This window comes from Penicillium waksmanii (assembly GCF_028829765.1).
Source record: "Penicillium waksmanii strain IBT 27052 chromosome Unknown utg000008l:1.0-5622682.0:1.0-5626561.0, whole genome shotgun sequence".
NCBI classification, from domain to species: Eukaryota; Fungi; Ascomycota; class Eurotiomycetes; order Eurotiales; family Aspergillaceae; genus Penicillium; species Penicillium waksmanii.
This window is the reverse complement of record NW_026643254.1, coordinates 20,907-41,739: the sequence shown is the minus strand read 5'-3', so window position 1 is coordinate 41,739 and position 20,833 is coordinate 20,907. Positions and strand designations below refer to the sequence as shown.

The following is a 20,833-nucleotide window of genomic DNA, read 5'->3' as shown; positions in this document are numbered from 1 at the left end:
GTCAAGGAAAATTAAGAAAAGGATCAAATAGTGAGTACTGTCTAGAAGAAATGCTCCGAAAAATGTACTCATTATCTTCAGAGTTGTAGAGATGAAGAAATAGACAAGAAATAACCGTTCTGCAACTTGCGGTACAAGTGGGTTATTCTGCTGCTGACAGTTGACACGGAGGAACTTGGCGGAGATTAGCTCAATAGTAAGCTCTATCCTGAGGGTTCAGACCTACTTCATGTGACGACGGGAGAGTCGAAGCAACCCCGAGAAAAATTTGACGCCATAGTGGCAGCCTATGGCTCCAGAAAAGGCATACTAGAGTGGCAGATAAAGTCACATTAGAGAAACCCAAAGCCAAGTGAATCTTTTGATTAGAAAAATTGGTGTTGAAATTCCACAGAAATAATATCCTTAAGATCGATATGAACAAGAGCAGAATTATGAGGAGTGACTGAAAAATATATTCGGAAATCATGCTTGAGACACAATTGTTACCAGTACAAAAGGAAAATGATAATTTATATATGAGAATGGTGCCTGGCAACTTCCTAGGAGAGCTTTCCAGAGTCCCTGGGAAAGATTGAATGCCTTGAATACTGAATTAGTATCCTTAATTTCTTCCGTGCGCCGGTCAGAAACTACATACACATATTAATTCACTCTCACGACAATGTGCTCAAGGGGACCATCTCCAAACACAGCTCTAACCATTTCTGTGTGGGAGGTATAGCATTGCTTCATGCTCCGTTTGGAAGCTGGGTATTGCTAGTAAGAATGACCTGATGCCGTCGGAATTTCCATGTCGTAGTTGAGCCACAGTGCTTTGAAGGACTCGATTAAGCTGAGACAACTCAAGAAGATGGCTTCGGCGTCGGCCATCGGAACAAGGGTCGAAAACACAGCCGCAACCTTTTTCTGTTCATTGTGTGCAGGCTTTCTCTCCAGAACACTGAAAATCCTTAGCTACATGCTTGGGAGAGTTGGCGTCGCGTTCAAACCTTGACTCGCTTCTTTCGACACTCCCCACACGTTAGAGAGACCTTTCTCTTTTTCTCTTGATCCAGGCTGACTTTTATTCGCATAGGAATATTTCCTGGGACAGATAATAGTGTGCGAGAGCTCTTGAATTCTGGCATTTTCGGTTGTTATCAATAGATGAAAGTATGAACGAAAAGGAGAGTGATTAGGAACGGCTAGGAGGGGAGGCTTGCTGAATTTTATGGTGCTTGACTTTTGATAATAGAGTCGGTTTCTTTCCTGATCCTGATGAAATGTTTGTCAAACAAAGAAACCCGCCTGGTGGCGGAATTGCTATTGAGCGGCTCATAGGTTCCATGTCGCAGGTGTGCAACGATAGCAAACAAAGAAGTCGGCCCCACTTGGTTTTTGAAGACCTCCGATTCGCAAGAGGCTCACCTCGAGCACCCAGCTGATCATTTTTGCTTCTTCTTACCATGTGGCACAGGGGATCGTCGCCGTCCTAGCCCAGAGCGGGCTAAGCAAGGTACGATAAAGTTGAAGTCAGTCCGAGACCTGTCAGAAAGTATATCTTGGTCCTAATTGCAAAGTGCGGGTCGGTCGGTCGATTTCAAATAGTATCCACAACAGTATCATAGTAATGTCAGTAGTGCAGCTCTCATAGCTGGGTGTTCTACACTGAGACTCGAAATTGGCTTCCATGTTTTACACAAAGAATTGATCTCGAACCCTAATGCTAAGGCAATGGTAAGACTACTTAGTCCCGATATGGCTTGATAAGGTCACCCGTACACGTTAGTAGAGAACAGTAAAATATCTGACAGGATCAATACGTCAATTTTACTGTAATTACCAGCCACTGATATTCATCTAGGATCATTAACGTTAATATCCTTAGATTACCAACCTAGACAGCCGCCCGAACAATGACGGACATTTAGTTTTATCTCATCCCTGGGAACGTAGGTCCCACTCCCACTATTTCGAATTGTCTTGGCCATACCATGGATTATGCCGCGGACCAAGCAGATGCAGTTATTTATTTGATTCCTATAGCTCAGCGATATGACTGGAAGAACGGCTGACCCTTGCAAACAAATCAAACAGTAGTGGAACTAAGGACGTCATCACGTGATGAGATGTGTCATCTATATATCTAAGCTTCCCCTGCAAGGCGTCTTTCACTTTTGCTCAGTCCCGACACGTCAACGGCAACCCACGACACTCAATCGTGATAGATCCCGTCAGTATTTCTCAATCACTGGTATTCCATAGACACCATCGGTCATACCAGGTCTATAATGGCCATCTTTCACTCTCTTCCACCAGAGACCTTGGACTTAATCGCGATGAACCTTGACTTGCGTGATTTCTTACAGTTCCGCAAGACTTGTAGTCGAACGTGGTCGTTATTCGGCTGTGGTACTCTGATACCCATCTTGGAGAATCTCAAGGCTCTTAAATGTGAGAGGCTGGAAGAATGGTATGAGAAATGCCAACTAAGAAAATGCCATTACATATCGCGAGGCCACATTTTATCATACGCCTATCGCAAAAATGGTGTGACTCAGGGCCTGGATATTCTGGTCCAACGTGGAGCTTCACTGAAGTTTGTTCCGTGCGGCGACCTTGTTCAGCGTGCGGCTCGTTCAAACGATTACCAAAGGCAATTAAGCTGGTTGACTCATCATGGTGCATCTTACACAGAAGTTCCAGGTGGTATTAACAGGCTCTGTCAAGAATCTTACGACAGAAATGATGTCGAAAGATTCAGGTGGCTGTTCCCGAATGGAGCCTCTCTGGATATCCTCGCTGAAACAGTCTCTAGAGTTCCTAGCCGACCTGGTCCAAGAACGGTTAACGCTTTACGTTCTCATCGCGGGAGTTTGGATAAAGTCCTCGGGGCAGGAGAGATTTCGCGCGCTCCAAAAAGGATTTCCCGCGTTCCAAAAAAGATTTCTTCAGCGCGGCATGCCCGGGTACAACAATAGTGGATGTGGCACGTCTAGCTTTCTATTTTCATCAGACGAATACAAGAGGAATCGATATCATCATGTGTATATGTTGGCAGTATCTGAGGGCGTTTTCCACGATATATGTTTGACATCAGACGTGATCAGCTAGTCTGCCTTGCTCCAATGCACCTTGTCATCAACGAAGAAGAGACGGCACGATCAAACTATGGATAGCTCATGTTGGTTCTGATTAGATTAGATAATACATAATCCTGTTCTTTCTCAATCATGAAGGCCGACGCGCACGAGACTGTTCAATTTTCAGCATGGCGAACTTGCTTTTGTAATGCACTTTCACCTATCAACTGTCACGTAATTCGCGATTATATGCTTTGCGTACCTGCAACTTACAGCTGGTACAATAATGTCTTGAAGCAACCTTGCGTTGTAAAGTTGGCGATCGAGCTCCTGCCTCTACGCTAATTGTACTCGGCATAGAGTGTCTCGATTTTGGGCCCCTGAAACAATTCGTTTGTGTGAAACATGGAAGCCAATTTCGAATGTGAGTGTAACGCGTTTGCGCTTATGCCTCCCGGGGAACAATGAAACCGTCAGAGAAGAGGAGTGACAAGGAAGAGAAGGGGAAGTAGGGGCATCTCGCCAGTTCGGCTGTTGCTTTGTTTGCAACGTTTGAGACGCTACGTGCAAGTTTCTACGGCTCCCTGCTTCTAATTTTAGGCTCCTATATATATGCTACAATGCACTCAACTGACTGGCATTATTATCGGTAGGGACCAGCCATATTTTTCCACCGTACCATTTGAGTAGAGATTGCTGAATCTTTGATGAGGGAATTACTTGTTTGTCCGGAGAAGAAAATAGGTGCCGGATGTATTGAATTTACATGCTAAAGCACATCTGGAAATATTATGTATTTTACTAACGAATAAATACAAGCGGTCACTACAGAAGACTCCGGAAGAATTCCCAATATAGACTAGTATCTCTTGTGCCAAGACACAGAAAAGTAAACTGAAGAGTGTAGCTGGTTGCGCCAGTTTCGGGACGCATTGTAACACAAGCACATTCACAAAAGAGTTTTATCTCTTGATTGCCATATTAGGGTTTGTCTGACTATCATAGACGATTCTCAGTAGGCTGCATATTGAAACCGTTCTTTGGAAGGCATAATACAGGATGAAAACTTGACTTTGTTTCTTCGCAAACAAATTAATGGAGATATACTTTCCAATTTGTACACATAGATGGAGACAAAGTCGAGATTCTGTAATAATAATGAGCTTTCAAAGAGAGATCCTGGGAGCTCGTTTGAGCGTATCAATTAGGACTTAATTTGCTCAACGCCATGGTAATATAAGAAGCTCTCCGTGAAGGGATAGAAAGCTGCTTACTATACATGCGCGGCCATAGCGGCCCGGCAAGGAGAACTTGACCGAGCCTATTTTCAGTCAAGTTGGAATTCATAGACACCCTCTGCTTAATCCTTCATTCTTCTTAGATCAAGGGAGAGAAAATGGTTAAGTATGCGTAAATTATGTTAGATTGCACATGATCACCGGACGGGATCCGCCAGTCAAAACAAGGTCCAAGTCTTTCTATCGCACTTTGGTTTATAAGTCTTCATGCCACCAACAAGGCTTTCATCTAATATTATGCTTGAGTCTGTGACACCTAAGTGGTACAGAAATTCACTTTGTAGAATATATTATTAGGCCTCGATCTATCAATTTATTTCATTGCTCTTTGGCAGTATGTCTTCGGTAATTGCTGACAATGAAATGTATGGAATCACTCAGAACAAAGATGAAAAGCCATGTTGGGTGTCTGTTTAATTTAATATTTGAATTTGAAAAAGGTCTTGCTCTCTTGGAAAGGAAGTTTAAGAAAGACTACCTAACCTGAATATCGAACGGATTGCATTGCACTCCCCTCTGGCAGGGCGAGGGCAGTGTCACAGAATGTTGCTCCAGTGTTCGAGTGAGCTCGGACCAGAAAATAGCCAGATATCCACGGTAAACAAGCATCAGTGTCAATGGCGGATCGCTGCTTGCAGCAGCGCGTTGGAGAATGACACGAGAGTATAAGTCCAAATCAGATGCATTCCATGCAGGCTCGGGTGCCAGTTCTGGGCAACTCCCATTCTTTCCAGAGGCCCAAGAAGATACAAAATTCTTCCAAGAAGACCCCCAATCATCAATTCGCCAAAAGAATTCGCCAGTTGCAATTGGTATTGTGTGAAGATAGGTTTCGCGAGTGCATGGATAGTCGGCATTAATGCAACCAGGCTGACAGATGCCAAATGGAGCGAGCAATGAGTCAAAGGGGCGTCATCGTCATCAGTCTGCCCTTGAAACAGGTAGCGAGGTAAGTTTCCCACTGTGATACCCGTCAAAGACGAGATATACCAAATTTGTAGCAATGGCTGGCCTGAGAATAAGAATGGAATCGTTGGAAGTGTGACAACCCAGAGAAGAAAAGACGACCGAGTTGGGGTGAATCATGCTCATCTTTGGTATCCTCATACTCGAACACACTAAACACGTGGTGATAGATGAGACTCAAATACCAAAGGGCAGTCCCAATCCCAAATCCCGTCACGGACAAGGCGACAATGATTTCCCCGGGAGTCGAAGGGAAGTGGAAAATGAAAAATTGCAACGCATAAATTAGAAAATATGAGAAGCCAAAGATTCCTATCGAAGCCCCCATGGCACAGTCGCGGACATTCTGGCGATTGGAAAACATATTTTCGTGGAGAAAATGTTTTCAGTGTACTGTAATGAATGAACAAAGCGTGCGGAAGCTGGCAGGTTTATATTCTAGTGAGGTACTGACGCTAGCATCCCGCTTTTTCTCAGAGAAAACTAAAAATGGTGGCAGCCGTAGACTGCGGAACGGTGGTCACCGCAACTTTTTACGAAAATCGAAGATCAACGGTCTGATCATTTTGAAGGTTTTCTGATCAGTTTTCACCTCACCGTCAACGCTAGAAGAGAGTTTTGCGAGATAAGTAGATAGGACCAATGGACTGAAACACAAACCCTTCGTATGTCACGTCATGGCGACAATTGATGAAATTGCGCAACTTGAGCGCGAGTTGGGCCAGCAGCGTGTCGAGAATGCCTATTACCGCGACTGCTACGCACTTTTCAAGCTGTTGCAAGATCTCGCAGAAAACGCATCTCATGATCTGCAACGTCTTTACAACTCCGACTCACCGAATGATCTGCACTGTTCCGGCCACGAAATCCTGTGGTCCCTGCAAAATACGATATCTAGTGTGATTGAAAAGGCATGTGAGTCCGAAAAGAGATGGAATGATCTCTGTCACGTCGACCGATCCTACTCAGCCCAGGTTACTTTGGACCCAATCAGGACCAGGTATGCTGATGCGGAGGCATCTTATGGGGTACACCAACCAACAAAGGATATCGGCCTCAAGCCTTGGCGATCCCGGGGATAATGGAAATATGTCAAGTGGTCGTGAGATAATTGTCACGGTTTCTGAAATCTAGACTCAATTAAATCTCCTTCGAGAAACTACATAATGTGGAAGACTCTTAAGGACACACACGGGCCTGACGAGACAGAAAAAAGTCGACTCAGTCCGAAAAATTGGGAGATACCTAATCTAGTATACTTGAAATCAAACAATATTTATAATCTTGTGGTGTGCATAGTACATTCAGATAGGCTATGGCACCCATGTCCATTCAACTAAAAAGCCGATTTTTCTCGAATCTTCCACTTCAAACGCAAATGACCTAGTCATCTTCGCATGGGTGTGGCATCAAATACAGCAACAAAAGAGCTGTATCAACCAAATGATCGATGATCCGATAGATAGGAAAACTGCCAGCCATGCGGCCCCAAAAGGTCGTGAGCCAAGGATTGCCTTGACACCTATATCACTTAATTTAGCTTTTACTTCGGTGACAAATAATCCGTACATCACTGTCACCCCAACCGTCGCGGTCGTGATAAAAAGCGCAGACAGCTAGCATGGTCAGCCACATCTATTCGTCAGATTCACTTGGAGTCCCACATACCGGGCTGAGGATGGACAAAAGCCTGTCCCCTCTGTCAAAGAAAGTCTTTTGAATGCCAAGGGCGGCTACTAGCGTATTTCCAACGAGGCTAGATATGTATAGATAGATAATGGCGTGAGACATCTGGCGATAACCCGATATTGTCGACTCGCCTACTGGCTGGAGCACCTTTTCCATTTTTGCTACAGTGGAACTAAGCGTGGAAGACAGATTAAAAGCAAATGTCAAGCTAGGGTCCGAACAGGTGGACTCAGAGTTATGTCCAGATGTGCAATAGCTCCAAAGACCCACTGAATAGTGTTGTGGAATGTGGGATTTCAGCTTATCAGCTTCCGATTGAATGGTATGATGAATCGCCGACGATGTTTTTGAAGATGCTTCATCTGCACCCTCACGGGCAGTCGAGGGTACATTGTTGACCGCATTTGCTCCGTCATGAACAATAGCCGAGGAACCCACATCCTCAATCCCAATAGACCCGCGGGACAATAAATGGTCGATCTTAGGAAAGTCCGTTAGATCTACCTATACTATAAATTAACCTTTGGTCGGAAGAATGCTTGAAAACCGTCCTACCTTAAGAAAATAAAGCTCGCGGGATGTGGAGGGTGAGGAGCAGCTGACAAATATCAAGATCAGACAGGGGAAGACTGCGATCGAAAGCGACAAGGCAGCAGCTGAGACAAGCCGATCTAGCCTTGTTATCGTTCGGAGCTTCATTGCTCTAGAATATTTTTCATATACCAGAGACGGTCGAGAGAATGTGTATCTGACGATTTGGAGGAGAATGTATATATATATTCAGAAGATCTCAAAGCCTCTCAAATTTCCTATCATGGGCGGATTTAATGTGAGGTAAATTTCTGAATGTCTCTTTGTCGACATTTTATGAGTCTAGTGTCGCAGTATTGGCTGTCTACAGCACAATATTGTACTTCAAGCGATAAGGAGGTGGTCGGCATCAGAAAATCATAATGTCAGTTTTATATTTGAAGGTATGTGCCAACTTTGTGCCAAATCTATGAGGTCGAAAGTTTCACTACATGCCCAATATATCACACGATATAAAACATCAAGAGAACTCCAGCCAAGTAGCAAGAAGTAGGTCTACAACTTCGGCCTTCCCGAACCGTCTCTCTTCCAGTTCTGTTCTCTGAAAGTACTCTACATGGCGTCTCCTGGTCAGTCAGAAACGGATGACCTGGAGTGTAGACTCTATGCTTATGCTAAGAGTCGCTTCAAGCTATCGGCCAGGGTGCATATGTCCCATCTCGTCTTTGAAACGGGATTTAAGCGACGTATGGATCAGCGTCGGAATGTTCGCCGTCTCGAACGAATCTTGAAAATACAAGGTTGCAATCGTTTGATGAAGGAAAATCATGTGTCCGTCATAGTATCCCAGGCAGACTGGCAACATCGGGTGCATCCGCGGTCGGACAACGGGATTCTTCCTAGCTTGCATGTGGATTGGGATTACGGATTACGAGCGCTAGACCACGAGAATCTAATTGTTGCCGCTAGAAATACACTCGCATTCAACAACCAGTGGTGGATAGTGGATGTCTATGTGACTGATGAAGAATCGGGTATGAAGCCTTTTGCTTGTCTCAAAGCTTGATCTCCTCAGACTAATGACTACTTTTTCTCAGATAACCTCAATGCAACTGCCCACGAGCTCCAGGGAAGACTCCTCCAATCATTACGAGAACGATTTTCAAACGAGCATCGGCCATCAGATGGGTTGATATATGAGCGTATCAATTACTATGAGGGCCGTCTTGACGGGCCCGAGAATCAACGGGCAGCGGAAAGCTGGTGGGCGGCCCTAGAGTCAGTTGCAGGAAGCAAGAAAGGACAGTATCTGAGATTATTCTTCAAGAACCAGTTCCTGACCCGTCAATTGAACTCGCTACTTGCCATTCCAGGGCTTTGGGATGGAATGCGGATTGGAAACCTGCACAAAGTTACCGCTATGCACTGTGACGAGGTACGTTAGACTTCCGGTGCCAGATTTCGGTGGACCAGAGGCTGATACAACTGGCATACCAGGCAATTTCGTGCTATTGGAGAAGTATTTTGACCACATTCCTAGCCATTGTTGGAGGCCACATCCAGAGCTTACAATTAATTGACGGTGTTACTGTCAACCTCATCGAGTCCCGAGTCCCGAAAGTCTCCAAAAAGGACAAAGAATTCTTGCAGAAGAAGTTTGACGAAGGCGTGCTTTTCCCCAGTTTTTCGGAAAATGATCGACGGGAGATCTGGAACCGATTGAAAGAGATTGACTCTCCAATTCCGTCGTTAAAGACATTTTTCAGAGACCGTCTCTATCTGGAAGTACCACAGAGTGTCATGAAGCAGCTATTTCTCCAACCAAATAGTACCGATGATAAAGTGACAATCGACAATGGCGTTCATGGATTATGGGAAATCGGATCAACGCTCGACCCGGCAGCCCGAAAGGCCAGGTTTCGAATTTACATTCTGGAGCTCTGGCGCTTCAGCTTCCAGTACGGATTCGAAATGACCGATTGGAGGCGGCTCAAATCATCAAGTAGTTTGGCATTCGGAACAGCGTCTAGCCAGCAGCACTTGAATCTGCCCAACCGTACAGATATCTGGAACCATTTTCACATGAAAATGATGACCATGGGTCTCCGAACACCCAACGCTGTCGACCTTTCTGCCTCGCCAGTCGTATTACCAACCGAGATACCTTGCGACTACCCTGAAGATGCATCAGAAGAAGTGGATGTCAAGAAAAGGAGTGGTAAACCCTCGGTGGATACTGTGGAAGCTGACCGATACGCTCTATCAGTGGTGTCACTGAAGGAAAGAAGAAGAGAGACCCGTGTCACATCGAGATTCCTCCGTATATCGGTGTTCAAGAAGTTCTTCGGTTATTTAATGGTCCATGATACCATTAGTGGCCAGCTGCTGTGGCCCGAGCTTCTGGAAGACAGCACTCCGCATATTAGCGAGAATAACGATGAGGACACACCGACTCTCTATACACCGGGATTGGATAGTTCGAACTGGACCAATGCCAGTTCTGGAGTCCATGGGTCGGAATTTCATGTGTATCATAGCATACCCTACATGAATTTACCGGATGATCCTGGAAGCAGCTTCGAGTCCGCCCCGTTTCCGAGCAGCTTTGAGTCCACTCCATTTCCTCCTCCAATTTCGATGAGCACCGCTCCATTCCCATATCCCGACCCCTCCATTTGATAGTATACGGCATTATGTTATGAGTATGTGCAGATTGCTTTCTGGGTGGCTGGAACTTTAACCCTGGGTCACTTCACTAAATGGTCATGGCATATCCACTATATCAGGCCGTGTGCACCAGCGAAGTGAAATTGAATGTGAAGCATATTGGAATGACAAAAGTTTTTGAGCAGAGGAATCAATTCCTAGTGCTTTCGAGCAGCCTGGCAAAAGTATCTGTTTTTAGGAATGACTGCATCGAATTCAGTTGATTACACTATCTTCTAGTTGCCATATCCAAGTCTAAGTTTGAAATATAGCTATTGGTCTGCGGTCCAATTCTCGCCTTGAAAATCTGGCAGCTAGAGTAGCACATGGAGACACCAGGTAAATCTGAGATGACAAAATATATGAAATGTTATTTTGGAGCGTATTTTTGACAGCTAGAGCAAGTAAATCTAAGAAATTTGTCTCTCCATCCACCGTGTCCTTCGCAGAACCCCCGGCAAGGTATCTCAGTATGAAAGATCCAAAGAAGTAGACCTGGCTTGGTAGCGGTTGCGATAATAAAACGTCTTGCCTACAATTTACTGCGCTGGCTAAGATTTTTAGGGCACGGTACCAGCTATCTGACCCGCGCCGTGATCTCCGGGGGTATGAAAGGCGAAGTGACCGGGAGATGCGTTGTGAGCGACGGGTAATCGCCTGGCCCAGTCGCTGCATTTTGGGCCCACCCCTTATTCCAAGGCCGCGGCACGCGATCAGGATTGAGTGGATATCTATACAGAGCGGAACATTTGGCCCAGGCGGATCTGTAGGTCTTGAAGTACTCTTCGATATAGTATGATGCGAGAGCGCCGGGTCGGCCGCTCGTGAAGATTCCTGGCGGGGCGAAGGCAGGCGGTGTAAAATTATGGGCCGTTCTCTTCGCTTCAGGGGTTGGAGTTGTGGCGTAGATACGTGCGACAGCATCCACAAAAACATTACAATAAACCTGACATATGATTCACTCAAATCGGGGTTGAGGCTTTGAGTAGCATTGAATGAATTATCACTGGAAGGCTTTTGAATCACATTATTTTCCTTGGAAACTGCGCTGGTTGTAGCTGATGAGTATGCCATGAGAATTGGTAGCCTGAATTTCAATTTGACGTATTTTCTCTCACGGGTCGGGCTTAGACATTATAAATAATATTGGCTTGTGTCTTCTAGGAAGGGAGTCACGTTTGAAACGGCCATGATAGTTTATTGAGGTGAGAATCGAGATGAGTCATCAGTCACATGACTAAGATGGCAGATTCTAGGAATTGGGGGGCGAGCTGGCAAAATGAGGGTGTTGACTCACCACTCTCACCACTTTCGATGCCCTTCCCGCGTTCACCACCGGATTTTCAGGTCGGTGATCACCTTCGGTAAAACCAGCCACAGGAATTACTCTAAAAATATACTTATTTTCTGTATCAACGTATTCTCAATCCAACCTTTGATCTATTTGATCACCTCTCTCACCATTTATCCTCCATCGGTTTAATCTTTGGCGGTTCACATCTCACCGGTTTACTTTTCAACAGTCGACTTCACTCGCCTACATTTGAACATCTTAGCTTCATCAGTTCCAATTCACCGTTTAATCTTCCCCGGTTACTCCTCACCAATTTCTGTTCACCAGTTCAAACCTCACCAGTTGATCCTCGGTCTCAACAGTTAAAGTTTCAACGGTTCACCAGTTTACTTGTCACCGGCCTATAGTTCACCAGTCACTCTTCACCAGTCACTCTTCACCAGTCACTCTTCACCCGTCACTCTTCACCCGTCACTCTTTACCAGTCCGAATTTCACTAGTGCTTCTCAATAATTCAGATTTCGATGACCACCTTTCACTGTTCACATCTCACCGGTTCATATCTCACCACTTCAATTCGCCGGAATAGGCAACTTCCCGACGTTGTCGGTATCTTTCCCAGTAACGGTACATACATTACCGGTATTTCAATTGCATTACGATTTACTTCCCGGGGACGCTGTTTTTAATTGTGACACTGTATATCCGTTTTCCCGGTGCCATCAACTCGTGTTTCCAAAAAGCTGTATCGACATATTCTATAGGGCCCTTGTTGCGAGATACCCATCATGCCCATATATGTATGTTACATGACCTTTTACATAAAATCAATCAATATGCGTTTAAGATTCAATTGAGAAATGCGAAAATTCCGCTAAATCTGAAATATGTGTGCTAGACTCCTCTCTAGAAAAGCTATTCGCCAGCGAGACGGGAGAAAGGTGTGTGGATCGCTCATTTTTCCTTTGGAAATTGCGAGAGACGAGACGGTGTAGAAGCACCAGACCTACAAATGCAAGGCCTCCTCCAACTACGCTCATGACAATCAGTTCCACACCCTGTTTGGAGACTCGCATTGACCAATTTATACGACTGGATGTTGGGTCGTACATCCATCGGGTTGACGTCATGATGGCAGATGTAGAGGTGCCGTCTTTAGTGCTCGTTTGTCCTAGCGTGGCTGTATCTATCGATGTTGAAGACTGAGCGGAGTGGCCTCAATGCTGTTTGGATATAAATACGCTTCCCCAGACCCCGTCATCCAACCCAACTGTATGAGGTAGCCCCGTATCTGATAAGCTGCCTTGCGAGCCTTCTTTGCCCCAAAACACTACAGTTCCAGGACCCCCAGTCATCTTACTGTACAGTATGGGCATTGGCAAAGAAAGCGAAGCCGGTTCAGGGTCCGACCAAGATTCCAAAGTAGATGGTTCAAGGGTATTCAAAGCTTGTTGCTCCTGGTTGCCGTAAGAAGTCAACGAGAATACATGTTTCCCATCGGTCTCAGGTATGTAATGCTTGAGATCATCAGTTGAATGCGTGAAACCGTGTAGATCTGCAGTGGTGGGTACTTGACTCTCATACGATGAAGTGGCGGTCGTAGAGTATCTCGGTTGCGTCAAATTGGACACCAAGTCAACTTGAGAAGTATGCTCAGAGTCAGATAAAGAAACATCGGAAATAGCTGGACTAGGAACAGTTGCCACATAAAGATGTTCCGACGGGGGCGTTCTTTCCTTGCTGGGTGTGTTTGGAAGCAAGGCTGCGCGAGTTGTAGAGATAGCATGGGGAACGGACAGAGATTTATAGGACATAGAGGCTGAAAACTTGGGATTTCTACTTCAAAAGTCAGTGGGTGTTCTGTCATGTTTTACTTTCATCGATCACCGACCCCCTGGAAGTTTTGGAAACGACATTTGTCGGCATGCTGACCTAAAGCACAGCAGTGATATGAATTGTTGAGCTTTCAAAGAAAATGCGCTATATATTCTCGCAAGCTTCTCAGGTCTTAATTCATTATTTAAGTTAAGACTCGACCGAATTTCCAGAACTCCGCCACTGGAGGCCACTTTGCTATAGTGAGTTGTAAGTGTTTTTAATTTTGCGGCTGCGGAAAACATTTTGAGCCCACAACATTAACCTCAATTTCTGGCGAAAACTAGGAACACTGTATGCGCGTAATGGAGCGTTCATAACGGTTGATTGCTTGTATAAACTATTTCATAATCAGAGCTCAACACTGCGCTGGGATAGGCATCAATAGAAATCAAAGTAGTGCAGAAAACATGTATATAATTGCTAGCCTAGCTTCTGATTAATTCCTTCTTCATATTTTGCAGACATGGCTCCTGTTTTGACTCGAGTCAAGAAAGAGCAGCTACGCAAACGCCGTAACAATCTGCTTCGTCGGCACAATGAATTTTGGCTTTTGTATGGAATCAAAAGCTGGCTGGTTATGGAACTCGCCGATGGGCAGGTCGTTATGTATCACTCTCATCCTGACCACTCTCCACCATCAGCAGAAGATATGGTAAGGGCAAAACGAAGATTTGACCTTAAGGAGTAATTTGTGCATCCAGAGCTAATGCGTAGAAGAGAAACCGCACCAAGCCTCCAATCGTCAGAACCCCTCGCGATTACGATGCAACAACCCTCGTGAGCCGACGGATAGGAGTATCCCGCATGTCAATACTCCAATTCGAGAAAATGGTATATGGGAGGATCTGGCGTACTACCTGGACGAATGTCGTCGGCCAATTGCATGATTAAGCGGAATTAATCCTATTCAATTGATCTACAAGACATAACAAGTTTATCAAGGATACAATATATCTGGAGCTGGTATTGGTCATTCTTATTTGATATAACCTAGCATAAAAGGTGGTCGAACGGAGTGTCTTTTAGCTACTTCTATACTTTGCAGCGTGTGCGACATATGAGATTCTCAAGCCGTGTAGGGGCCCTTCTCATAGCCAAACCAGACATTGGGGTAAAAAAATCGTCTTATACTTCTGGTTTATTCAACAAATCGTGATATGTAGTATCCCACAAAAGTAAAATACTTGTGCTTCAAGAATGGAGAATTAGATACCATCAGCAAGTATATACTGTCATGTGGAGTGATATTCCTTGATCGAAGAGCGATGTGGCGAATGGATTGGGGACCCTTTGATGCGATGGCGCTTTTGAAGGTTCTTGTTACAGAGTTAGAGAACAATATCCAGGAAAATTGCTAGGTTACTATGCTATCCAACTCTGCGGAGATACTCAGTGCGCAGATTTCCCGCTAAAGAAAGGCAGTAAGTGAAATTAATTTTCCCCTTAGCAATTTTTACTTTCGCCATTAAGATGATCCCAAACGACCATGGAAACTCCTGCGAGGGGATTCGGCCATCGAGCAATTTCATGATTCAATTTCATCAATCAATTTGTCCTGTTCAAAGTAAAATCAAACATTCATATATATCTTATATCAAATTAAGCGAAAATCAGTTTCATAGTATGATTAAGTGGCCATTATTTAAATCGCAAGTTTGCTTCAATAAAGTTTCTCCATCTGACGTGACCGGATGTTCGTTTGGTAATTGAGGGCCTCTTCGTTTCCAGAATTAAGAACTATATCAGCGTTTCACTTGCTCAGGAACTACTGAAGTTGAAAGTCAGTTTCCTATCTCAAAGAAGATATTGATTATGCATGTTCGAGATCTGGAGAAAATCTAGATCTTGATGATCATTATTTTCGTCGAAAACCCGAATCACATATGCACCTTAGTTTTCTGAACTAGGTAAACATTTTGCTGCCAGTGCGCGCTTCTAATTTATCATTCTTGATTACCTGATTCTTCAAACAGGATTTGGATGGAAATGTCTGTGTTGCAAATGTTTCTTGTACCTAAAATAAAATTGATGATTCTTGAATTGTCTTTCCAAATAATACACTAGGGTCATACTGTGCTCAACAGCCAGCTATTCATAGCAGTTGATTCTCGTAATATGTGCGAGTATTTGATGGAATGAAGTCAAATTATGAGTCTTGTTCTGTTATTTAAAAGCAAACTGCAGCTTCAAAATTTATGTGAGGGGCTATTATGCCCCCAAGTTGGAATAAATAGATTCTGCGAACAAGATAAATAGTCTGACTTGTAGCCCTGATTTTTCCTTTTCATTTCATCTTCGTTTTTAAATTCACCATTGTTCAATTCAATCAGCTAGAATGGCGCCGCAAAAGGAGAAAAAGCCCAAGGATGCAGAGAAAAATAACGGTATAAATAAATATTTTTCTGCAAAAGATGGGAAAAAGGACAAAGGCGAAAGTTTAGAAAGATTGGAGCAAGGAATGAACGATGGAACTATCTCTCGTGAAAAAATAAACGCCGGCCTCCAACAATCCGTGATAAAAGATCACACGGGCCAGGCACCAATCAGCAATGAACAGTCTTCCCGATCCAACCACAATGCTCCAGAAGAAGTCGCACCCCATCAGCCACCCTATTTTGTTATATCAGAACCAAATGACACAGAAGATGTCGAAATGCAGTACTTGGAACCTAAGACTGCAGATCAAAATCATCCCCGCTCGATCGAAGATAGGGTTTCTTCTAAGGCAGAGAAGCAACGCCAAAAAACCCCCGCTCATCAGGATTCATCTGTCGAAAGCGAAGCTCTCCAGAACAAGGTCTCTACTCCTGACCAATTGGAAGATGGCTGCTTGGCAGTTCTGACCACAAAAGAAAAGAAAGAGAAGGGAAGCAAGAGCACCGGAGACGAAGGGTATGACAAAGATGTCGTTATAGATGGATGGGGAACCCTGAATGGCTCGTCTTTTGTCATCATCCAAGATGGACCTTTCAAATACGCTTCTTACCGTTTCGAACGGAGAAAAGACTACTCCGATCCCGACAAAGTCTACATTTCAAATGAAGCAACGCGAATTTCTCGGCTGAAAGACAAAGACCCCTCAGGCAAAATGGTCTTCCGATACACAAAGGAGAATTTCGTCGGAATTTATGGCATTGTTTGTAGCAATGGAAAAAGAAAGTCCACCTGGATGAAAGTGAAATGGAAGAATATCAGGCTTAGCGACGATGAAATCTTGGTGAGGGCGTGCTCTTGGGAGCCGAAATCCAAGCTTGTCCGCTTCTGTGGTGGTAAGAAAGCAACCGAAGAAAAGACAGACGAAGTCTGGAGAAACCAAAAGAAACGATATGCAGAATACCAGGAGGGGGTTGCCCCGAAGTTTGATTCTCAAGGACGCAGCGTCTATGGACGTTCGCCGACTCCCTGCCCACCTGAGATGACGATAGAGCAATACCGACAAGATCGAGAAGAAAAGCAAGGCCGAGATGCTGCCAAAATCAAAACCGAAACTCCCAACGGCTTCCGGCAGCAGTCAGACAATCTGCAGTCTGATAAAAGTGCGATCAAAACCAAAGAGGAATTCATGGAGCAGAAAATGAAGGGGGAAGAATGGGAAAAGCTCAGCGATCTAGAGAAAGAGAAGCGAAAAGTAGAGCTTGAAGCGCTTTATGATGTCTATCTGGAGACCGTGAGAAACTCTGGAGAAGGCCCCAGCCATGCGCCAGAGGAGACTTCCATTTCTGTCAGTTAACCGCCAAACCCATCCAGCTTTACACTTTGATATACCGCGTCGTTTCGTTAAGTCATTTGAACAACAAAGAATGAGAGCAGCAACAGTAGTTATTGAGTTAGATAGATATATAGCAGTCTTTCTTGAAATTAGAAGTCGTATAATTTGATCTCCCATAGCCACCTATTCATGTATTGATTTCACTTTCCTGGTTGTAATCACATCACCCACTGCCTTTGACCTTTGTCGCGCTGGTGTAGTTAATAGACTTTGTGTTTTCTTTCCAGGAATCATTAATACCTGTTTTTTTTAAATTCTTTTTCTTAATTTTTTGGAAGAATGGAAATCATTGATTCCACCCAACAACATATCCTCCCGGGATTCTCAAACTATGTCAAGCCCTCTAAGGTGGCCCTGCACTTTTTTCAGAGGCCAAACACAGCGTCTTGACAGTTACGGCCAACAGCATCCCGTTTCAGATCATAATTTGTGTGTCACCAGAGATAAATCTCACTTAAATGAGACTGCAGGTGCCATATCACGCACGGTATGATTTTTTCAACATATTCACCAAGAGGAGATTGTTGATGAAAGTTATGGGAAAGGTTCCCGCACCTTTATGAGCTCGTCACAATCAATATCGAACGATGAATATGGTGAAATCCCTTCTTTTGAGAGAAACTCTATTTCAAATTCAATTGACTGAGTTATACAAATATTTAGTTCTTGTATCATCAGGATCCTCCGTCCTCCTCTTCGTGGACATAACTTTCCTAATCTGATAGATTCACACAAACTTATTCCCCGCCTGAGTTCCCATTTGTGCTACAATATTGCTTCACCATGTCAGGCTTCAAGACGCACGAATCAACGCAAAGCCAGTAAGTTGCATGCGGAAATAAATGTGAAACATCACTGATAGACGACAATTAGATATATGATAAGTTTGGTACGAAAAGATGCCCAGAGTGAACAACTTCCGAAACCCTATCATGCGCGAACAGATTCTTCTCACGAAGGATCTCAAGCTGAACAAGCCGAATACCCGGAGAATACAAACCTTCCTTTGACATTGATACTTCCAACATTCCCGCTCCAGACCGGGCCGCTGACAGTCACCACCACACCTAGCTTACGGACATTCATACCGCTTGGTCCGGCTTTGCCTACAAACTTATCCAATGGTTCTGCTCCCCCTTTCACTGCCTCTATGTGGATAATAGTTTGTGCCTTTTTTCTGGCCGGAGCTATTTATCGAAGAAGGTGATCTGGTGATTGCCGGCGCTGAAGAGGCTTCTGTTTCCTTGACCTAGTCTACAAGAATCAGTATTGAGCTAATTCTTGAATCACAATCGCCACGTATTTAGATAAGCATGAATGTTTTCTGGTAGGAATGGCAGCATGGAGTAAACAAGACTAGATTTCATTAGTGGGGTCCAAAAAATGATAGCTTACTAGCAGCGTATACTACATTTCAACGCCACCTAACTCGGATCTTTCATATAAATTTCCCAGAATTGCAGCCCTGGTTCCTAGGAGCTACCCCTGCTCCCAGGAGTAACGGAAGTCCAGATGCTTCTGCTGCATTGCAATCTCTATCGCCATGATTTCAAATGACATGAGATAAATACTACACGTACTGCCCTATATATTCATAGACGCAATTGTTAGGCCTAGTTACTACATTCTGATAAATCTTCCACCTTATGTTCATTCTTGAACCGCCTCTATCGGACGAAGTGAAATATTCCGCAGATCCAACAAGTTTTCTTATTCACCACACCAGATGAATTTTCTTTTCCTTCCCCCGGAATTAATTTTCTGCCTGGTAGGCTTTTTGGATGCGTCACAGGATTTGCTGTCAATGGCAAAATTGAATAAGCGATCAAGTGTTCTATTCCTACCACTTCTCTACACTTTCAATGTCCGCTCCCAAAATAGTTCTGCTTTGATTTGGGCCATCCAGCACGACCGGTGGGAACTAGCGAAAATACTACTCGAAGAATACCAAGCGAACCCAAATACGGTGGATGACAGATTTAGGACACCGCTTTTTTATGTTTCTGCTATTCGAACAGAAAGACATTACATGATTGGTGTCTTGATCAGGAACGGCGCAGATCTCAATTGGAAAGATAACCATCAGCAAACACCATTACTGTACTCCCTGGAAAGGAAATTTCTACCCATGGCCAGAGATCTCTTGGGGTATTTTGGTACAGAAGTGACCACTCTGGATAACAAGGGCCGCAATGCGATCTGGTATGCTACCGCCCATCAGGATAAGGAATTGATTCGGGTCTTCCTGGACAAGGGGGGGTGATACTTTTCTAGCCGACTGCAAAGGTATCAACCCTATCAACCTAGCTATCCTCAAGCAGAACAGTACCATTCTTACCACGCTGCTTGACCATGTCAAAACGAAACCTTCAGCGGCAAACTTAGATGATACAAACAACATTGAGCATCCACTATTTGTTGCCACGCGCAAAGGATCAAAAGAAATGGTCCAAATATTGATTTCCTACGGAGCAAGCCTCAATATCAGAAATCGAAAGGGTCAGAGTTTGCTTCATCAAGCAGCCATGAAAGGACACGGTGATGTTTTGCAAATGCTTTCTCGGATATAATATGATTTTTCTTAGTGCTACAGATGCAAGGGGGGGCAACAGCGCTACATTCGGCAGCAAAGCGGGGACACAAATCTGTTGTGAAGATTCTGCTAGCCTTTCCCGGTATCGAAATCAATTCTCGCGATGTAGATGAAGCCACACCTCTATGCATTGCTATTAGTGAAAACCAACAGTCTGTGGCCTTGCAAATTCTATCCGAGGAGTCGGTTGACATCAACGCGTTCTGTCGACAGGGGCAAACGGCCCTTCATTATGCCGTACGAAAATGGCAACATTCTTCTCGTATGTGTTCTCCTTGATTTTGAGATGCTGGATCCAAACATTCGCGATAGGTGTGGTTGGACTCCTATCACCTATGCTGCATCAAGTGGCCGTCTACGATTACTGGAGGTACTTCTCACCAGGCCAGATATTGTGCTGAATGTTCGAAATGCCTCACCCATCTTCTATGCCTGCGAGAGAGGGCATTTAGAGATCGTTCGTCGGCTTCTAGACCAGAATGATATTGATGTCAACAAACCAGTCTGGAACAAGTCTCCTCTTTACATCGCAATCGAGAATGGCCATACCGAGATTGTGAGGCTGTTGATTGACCAGGGTAGTGGAATCGATGTCAACTCAGCTACATTGCTTGGAAGCACTGCATTGTCAGTGGCAGCACTGAATGGGCACCTGGAAATTGTGGAACTCTTGCTCCAAGATGAAAGGCTGAACTGCAAGGCTGAAAATTCTTTTGGAGAAACAGCCCTTCAACTAGCAGCGCGAGAAGGACACGAAGCCATCGTGCGATCTCTTTGTCGTGATGTCCGTGCCAGAGATCTTCCGAGCTTAAGAAATGCAATAAAGTACTCATCAAACATCAGGTTGACATACTTTCTTCAAGGACAGGAAGAGATATGGGCCAGAGAAAACGATGCATGAAGATAACTGCTGTGTCACCGGCCGCCATTATGAAAAAGCAAGAAGTGTCAAGGATTTGACTACGGCATCCCAAAGAGGCTCGGATCCAATAAACAGAAAACTGCTGCATCAATACTTGTGGCCATAGGAAGAATCAAGTTTCA

The 20,833-nt window shown here is 44.4% G+C and overlaps 7 protein-coding genes across 7 annotated transcripts; 5 read left to right on the top strand and 2 right to left on the bottom strand.

Moving 5' to 3' along the window:
- Nucleotides 1-6,006: 6,006 nt before the first annotated feature.
- Nucleotides 6,007-6,411, top strand: N7481_008455 (uncharacterized protein; the record flags this gene model as incomplete). The annotated part of the gene is made up of 1 exon (XM_057267674.1): nt 6,007-6,411. The coding sequence occupies one exon, from the start codon at nt 6,007-6,009 to the stop codon at nt 6,409-6,411; it is 405 nt and encodes a 134-aa protein (XP_057118351.1).
- Nucleotides 6,412-6,738: 327 nt separating this feature from the next.
- N7481_008454 (SUR7/PalI family protein) lies at nt 6,739-7,459 on the bottom strand (the record flags this gene model as incomplete). Its single annotated transcript, XM_057267673.1, has 2 exons — nt 6,739-6,945; nt 6,998-7,459. Coding segments are annotated over 2 exons (669 nt in total), but the record flags the coding sequence as incomplete, so codon positions are not given.
- A 706-nt stretch (nt 7,460-8,165) lies between these two features.
- N7481_008453 (uncharacterized protein) lies at nt 8,166-10,228 on the top strand (the record flags this gene model as incomplete). The annotated part of the gene is made up of 3 exons (XM_057267672.1): nt 8,166-8,583; nt 8,647-8,984; nt 9,047-10,228. 3 exons carry the CDS (start codon nt 8,166-8,168, stop codon nt 10,226-10,228), a joined length of 1,938 nt encoding a protein of 645 aa, XP_057118349.1.
- A 2,538-nt stretch (nt 10,229-12,766) lies between these two features.
- N7481_008452 (uncharacterized protein) lies at nt 12,767-13,363 on the bottom strand (the record flags this gene model as incomplete). The annotated part of the gene is made up of 1 exon (XM_057267671.1): nt 12,767-13,363. The coding sequence occupies one exon, from the start codon at nt 13,361-13,363 to the stop codon at nt 12,767-12,769; it is 597 nt and encodes a 198-aa protein (XP_057118348.1).
- Nucleotides 13,364-13,890: 527 nt separating this feature from the next.
- N7481_008451 (uncharacterized protein) lies at nt 13,891-14,115 on the top strand (the record flags this gene model as incomplete). The annotated part of the gene is made up of 1 exon (XM_057267670.1): nt 13,891-14,115. One exon carries the CDS (start codon nt 13,891-13,893, stop codon nt 14,113-14,115), a length of 225 nt encoding a protein of 74 aa, XP_057118347.1.
- A 1,647-nt stretch (nt 14,116-15,762) lies between these two features.
- On the top strand, nt 15,763-17,157 carry N7481_008450 (uncharacterized protein; the record flags this gene model as incomplete). The annotated part of the gene is made up of 1 exon (XM_057267669.1): nt 15,763-17,157. The coding sequence occupies one exon, from the start codon at nt 15,763-15,765 to the stop codon at nt 17,155-17,157; it is 1,395 nt and encodes a 464-aa protein (XP_057118346.1).
- Nucleotides 17,158-19,225: 2,068 nt separating this feature from the next.
- On the top strand, nt 19,226-20,690 carry N7481_008449 (ankyrin repeat domain-containing protein; the record flags this gene model as incomplete). The annotated part of the gene is made up of 4 exons (XM_057267668.1): nt 19,226-19,398; nt 19,451-19,695; nt 19,782-19,941; nt 20,003-20,690. 4 exons carry the CDS (start codon nt 19,226-19,228, stop codon nt 20,688-20,690), a joined length of 1,266 nt encoding a protein of 421 aa, XP_057118345.1.
- Between the last annotated feature and the right edge of the window lie 143 nt (nt 20,691-20,833).